The sequence below is a fragment of the Micromesistius poutassou genome, assembly GCF_964030765.1.
Source record: "Micromesistius poutassou genome assembly, chromosome: 9".
Taxonomy (NCBI): Eukaryota; Metazoa; Chordata; class Actinopteri; order Gadiformes; family Gadidae; genus Micromesistius; species Micromesistius poutassou.
This window is the reverse complement of record NC_140279.1, coordinates 9,914,156-9,920,343: the sequence shown is the minus strand read 5'-3', so window position 1 is coordinate 9,920,343 and position 6,188 is coordinate 9,914,156. Positions and strand designations below refer to the sequence as shown.

Here is a 6,188-nt window from a genome sequence, read left to right as displayed (position 1 = left end):
GAGATAAGCAGCTGATTCTGAATGAACTCGTCTTCGAGATGGACGTGTTCTAACACATTTTTAGTCAATGAAATGTTAACACAACAGTATATATTTGACCATTTAATTTTGGAAATTTTAGGGGAAGCTGAGCTTCCCTTGCAGTCTTAGAGAAATCGCCACTGATATATACATTATATATTATGATGCTGTGTTAGCCTCAGAGGCTACCTGATGTTAGCACTCTCCGCGGTGTCAGGGTCCACCGCTGACACCCTGCCCACCGAGCACACCGGGGGACAGTTCTCCGACACGTCCAGACGGTACCGCGGCCGGGAGAAACGCGGGGGCTCGTCGGCGTCCAGGATCAGGACCCGGACCCCCGCCAGGTCCTTGAAGGGCCCCTTGCGGAGGAAGCGAGGGTCCACCACCGGGTTGGACACCTCCACGGAGAAGGAGTAGGAGCTCCGGGTCTCGAAGTCCAGCAGCTGAGGGAGAGAAGGTTCAGCTAACGTATCCTAGCCGAATGCTAAACTAATACTAAGCTAACACTGTGTATAATGTCCCATGCTAACCTAATGCTAACCTCACACTGTGTATAATGCCCCAAGCTAAGCTAACACAGCGTATACTTCCCCATGCTAAGCTAACACAGCGTTTACTGCCCCATGCTAACCTAACACAGTGTATGGTTAGATAAGCTAACATGCTAAGCTAACTGTGTATTCTCCTCATGCTAACCTCACAGCAGGCCGCAGGTGTAGCCCAGCCCTTCATCAAGACACCAACAACACAACAAACAAACAAAACATACTTCTGGATACTTTCTTAACTATCCAACAGCAACACTCTAAAGCCCTGACTGGGTCGTGGTCTGAACGCCAGTGCTCGTTCAGCTCCTCCTAATGCCATTGTCGTACGAACAACGGGACTATTTTTGGCTCAGCCCGGGCTGTTCCCGCTGTCGCAGTCGTGAAATGAGCATCCTCCGACAACACGGACGAACGCAATGGTACATATGTGGCCTATTATCTGCTCCGCTGCTTCTGTTCTTCCCACTCACTCATTCTTTTTTCAGTTTGCCGCACATCTCTTCTCTGTGAGTTCCTCTCGTCCTGGACTCCAGAAGCCCTCTAATCCAAACCTTTCAGGAGTAAGCTTGTTTGAAGCCGCGTACCTCTTCAGAAATGGTTCTGAATAGAGAGACGGGAACTATACTTCAAGGAGGAACCGAACACAGTCAACAGAATCTAATATTCCAGCACATTATGGGCCCATTGTTAAAACAAATTCAACATGTGCCTGCTCCTCATTGGCCCTCCAGGGGGTGAGCACACAGGGGGAGGTGGATGAGGAGTCGAGAACTACGGTGCATTTCCACCGGCAGATATGCTTGGGACCCAGGGCGGGGCGGGGTTTAAGCCGGACGGCGATAGCCACGGCAGCTACATAAGAATTGTGATCTCATAGCAGCCCGACGCAGTGTAGCCTGCTAATAAATCCAAGGAAAAAGAAGAATGCGCACAATGAACAAAGAGCAAGCAACAATGTAGGACGTCCAAGAAGGACGGCAAACTTTTGCGCAACATTTGTTGCATGTTTGACATGTTCAATAAACAAAGCTTTCCCTGTTGTCCAGAAATATGTCGCAGGTAATGTGTTTGTTTGTTATTATCCCCCTATCGCACGGAAGTGATTCTGTCGACCAATCGGACGGCATGTGTAGCTCAAACTTGCCGGGACCCTTTCAGGTGTCTCAGTACCTAAACGTACTGCGAGACAAGTATGGCTCAATACGGCTCAGTCCGGGTCACGACCACTTTTGGCTGTGGAAACACGACCCATGCCGCACCTTTGCAGACTGAACTGGCCCGCACCCTGCGGTGGAAATGCGCCACTAGTTCCACGTTGATGACTCAGAAAGGCTCTCTCCCTTCGATCTCAGTTTGACCGAGATGCAATGGGAATGTCTACAACAAAGAACTTTCGTTCAATTCGTTCATTGTCTTGTCAGACTTTCTTCATATCTAAAATCCAATAATGTCAGATGTTCTGTAACAAATCCACTCATGTGCAGATCATCTAAAATCTCTGTATCGCTCATCTAAAATTTTCTGTAACATCTCAGATCCTCTCTAACGTCTCAGATCTTGTTTGATCACAGGAGGGATGGAGGTCAGGCTCCTGATGGAGTCCCTGGATCCGCCCAGCCTGGGCCGTCTCCCACTCACCTTGTTCAGCACGATGACGGCCTCGCGGTCCCGGGCCGTGATGTTGAAGGTGTCTCCGGCGCCGTCCGTGTCCAGCAGGATGAAGTCCAGCTGGGCGTTGACCCCGAGGTCAGGGTCAGAAGCCGTCAGACGGCCCACCTCCACGCCCGGTGCCGCCAGCTCAGAGATGGAGAAGGTCCACGCACCTGAGGAGAAGCCGCCGGGGTGGACGAACGACACAGAGATCAGTTCAAACCGTCGGTCACCGAGGTCTACCTCGTCTCCTCTGCGTCACACCGGACCTCCAGAGCCTGAGAGTCTACGACACTACGCCGAGACACTGTGCAGATCTCTGGGAAGAGGAGCGCGGAGAAGAGTGTGGAGAGGAACGGCATGAACCCAACATGGTGGCTAGCGTGAACGTGACAGAATGAATAAATTATGTGAATGAATGAAATCCGCAGACTGTAGTGGGAGTCTGTAGCGATCAGAAACACACTCTCTCTCGTGGTTCCACGGAAGAAGTAAAAGGTCCTTACTGACGTTCTAAATCACCTCCAACCCCACAAATCAAACTGTTATGTGATGTCACTTGGGTTCTCTTCGCATCCATAAAAGCACTTAATCTCCAAACTCCTTGTGCCCCCAGGGACAATATTAGTGGAGCTCTGTCCCTATAATGCCCCCATTCCAGGAGCCAATCCATAATTCATCCAGCCACATCAATAGGTGTCTGGAGAACCAGGACCTCAGTGGATTTAAAGGCCTCGGTGGCATGTGGCTCACTAGCTAGAGCGGGTCGGTTGCTAGTTCGATCCCCGGCTCCTCCTAGCTGAGTGTCAAGGTGTCCCTGCGCTTCACCGTGACTGCTCCCGACGGGCTAGCAACCTTCCGGTTACCATCCAACTGGCTCTACCTCCTGAGCCTCGTGCCACCCGGTGCGTCTCCAGGGGCCTCCTGAGCCGGGCGGCAGAGAGCCCAGACGGAGAGCAGGGTGTGTGCCGTGTGAACACCGTGTCTTCATGGCGTCCCGTGGGTCTACGCGACGGTGCGGGTTCCACGACGGCTCTGATTTCAGTGTCTGTGCCGCAGCAGAGAACCAGTCTGACAGACACCACCGGAGAGCCTTACAGGAGACACGGTGCGTTTAGACGGGCCCTCCTTGCATCCAAACAGAATGCTAAATGAGGGTGATTTACATCAGTGCACGGTATTACAGTCAACGGAGTACACTACTGCCGTGAGGTTGTTGGCCGTGATTTATACAGTTATTTATCTGTGAATAAATAATGCAACACGTTAAAAAAAATATTGATATTTTCCTGTAGAGCTCCCTAATACAGAATATATATCAAAAGTCTGTGGACGTGTGTGTGTGTGTGTGTGTGTGTGTGTGTGTGTGTGTGTGTGTTTGCGAGTGTGTGTGTTTGTGTGTTTGTGTGCATGCGTGCATGCATGCATGTGTGTTTAGATGTATGTGTGTGCATGTGTGTGTGTTTAGATGTATGTGTGTGTGTGTGTGTGTGTGTGTGTGTGTGTGTGTGTGTGTGTGTGTGTGTGTGTGTGTGTGTGTGTGTGCAAAGTGCGCATGTGAGTCTGTGTATCGGTATGTTTTTATGTGTGAGTGTTTAAATATTCAAATGCAGCCCATATGGATGGGATGTCAGAGAGCAGAGTGGTAGAAACGGATGAAAGGATAATGGAGAGAGAGAGAGGGAGGGGGGGGGAGAGAGGGAGGAGGAGAGAGAGATGTGTGTGTGTCTCCCGACGAATGTGGGCAGTGATTCTACCCTCTATTGAAGCAGAAACAGAAGAACTTTGAGATGAAATATTGATAGAATACGGAGCAGGAGCAAATAAGAGCACAATGATGAAGCTTCCTCCAACCCCACGGCCCCTATAGGATCTCAAACCTCTCCAACGTCATCCGGTACCTCCAACATCTGTAACTTCTGTAACACCTCAGGGGATTTCTCAACCCGAGGATCAGCTCAGTCCATCTCACATCATCTCTAACATCTCAGTCCAATATATTTGTGCTCATAACAGGAATATTCCTGGCACTGTGTTAGATATCTGCACTTCAGAAAATAAATGAAATCCAAAATGGACCAAAGATATAATGAACAACAAAGTGATGTATATGACTGGGAATAATAAGCAGTGACCCCAGAATGCTGCAGGCACCACGTCGACATCACAAACCCTGACCAAAGACCATCCTAAAGCCATGAATATCTCATACTCATAATCCAACCATCTGTGTGTCTAATTTGCATCAGCACTAATGTACTGGAACTGTCCTTCCTCATATTTGGACAAAACCATGGCAACAAAGAGTCAACGACGCAGCGATCCCCGAACTAGCAAATCTCCAAACACAGACAATGGACAAAGATGAACATGATACCAGGAAATGATCTGATATATGATCCGATAGATGAACATGATACCAGAGATGATCTGATGATCTGATAGATGATCTGATGATCTGATACCAGAGATGATCTGAGAGATGATCTGATAGATGATCTGATGATCTGATACCAGAGATGATCTGAGAGATTATCTGATCCCAGAGAGATGATCTGATAGATGCTCTGATGCCAGAGATAATCTGATAGATGATCTGATCCCAGAGATGATCTGATGATCTGATCCCAGAGATGATCTGATAAATGATTTGATGATCTGATCCCAGAGATGATCTGATAGATAATCTGATGATCTGATCCCAGAGATGATCTGATGATCTGATCCCAGAGGGATGGATCCCATGAGCTCTTACTGCGTCTGAAGTGGGGAGGGTTGTCGTTGACGTCTGCCAGCGTCACGGTGACTGTGGTGGTCCCTGACAGCCCCCCCAGGTGCCCCCCCATGTCCTTGGCCTCCAGGACCACCAGGTACTCCTCCTGGGTCTCTCGGTCCATGTCCGCCACCGCCGTCCTCAGGACCCCTGGACCCCCAGGGAGGCAGACGTCAGCAGCGGCCCTCCTCCCTCCTCCCTCCTCTGGACCAGCAGCCAATCAGCTTCTACCAGAGGTCCACCACATCTCGTCTGGATTGGCTCCAACTCAGATAATTGGAGTGGCATTCCCTGATGTTAGGACCTTTCTTTTATGGATTCTGTTGTTTGGTGTTGCGTTGTGTGGTTTTTATATTGTATTGTATGGTAGTGTAGTCTATTGCATTTTTTTGTGTTGTTTCGTTTTTATATTGTATTGTATGGAAGTGTAGTGTAGTCTATTGTATTGTTTTGTGTTATTGTTGTGGTGTGTTGTTTTTATATTTAACAATTATTTGCGACAAAGTGAATAGTGAATTCCTAGCCCCCTTGACCTTCAGTCCCGGGAGCTATTCCCCACTATTCACGGAGACTGAGGTGACATTTTGCGATGAAAACAATATCCCATGTTTGAGATCTCAATCATGGGATATTGCCCAATATCCCGAGATAGCGAACCAATCAAATTGCGCCATCTTAGGAGGTTCACGTGTAGCATATACTAATGTATTAAATTGTTTTATATTGTATTGTTTTAAATTGTATTGATGATTGGCTGTCATAACCAGATCCTCTCTGGAATGAATAAAGTCTAATCAAATGTAATGTAATGTAATCTAATCCAGTGTAATGTAATGTAATGTAATATATTTTATCACAAAGCGTTTCCTCTCCCGCTCAGTGAGGATGTTTAGTGAGGAGGCTGAGGGCCTCATGTCCGCACCCAGCCTGTACCCCCCCCCCTCCCCCCCCCCTGCCCCCCGCCCCTGCTGGGACATGGACCCTCATTAGCATAAATCAGCATATCGAGCAGCGATGGGTTCAATCAACACGATTCATCCCAGATTGTGCTTGTGTCTGCGTTCCTCCCTCGCCTTCTCGGTCGAAGAGTTTTTCGGTGAATTTAAATTTCTGCACATAAAATGGTTCTATTGAAAAGTCGTACTTCAAAGAGAAGTCAACCATGAAACATAACGTGTGATTGCAGGCGGGGG

General features: G+C 48.5%; 1 protein-coding gene across 1 annotated transcript in view; it reads right to left on the bottom strand.

The window, feature by feature from the left end:
• Positions 1 to 206: 206 nt before the first annotated feature.
• LOC311353684 (cadherin-24-like) overlaps positions 207 to 6,188 on the bottom strand; it is a gene marked incomplete at both ends in the record, with an annotated part of 11,791 nt that continues 5,809 nt past the window's right edge. Inside the window, 3 exons of the mRNA XM_084473577.1 lie at positions 207 to 467; positions 2,211 to 2,395; positions 4,978 to 5,145. Of these exons, the coding sequence (XP_084329703.1) occupies positions 207 to 467; positions 2,211 to 2,395; positions 4,978 to 5,145 (614 nt within the window). The remainder of the gene's footprint in view (positions 468 to 2,210; positions 2,396 to 4,977; positions 5,146 to 6,188) is intronic.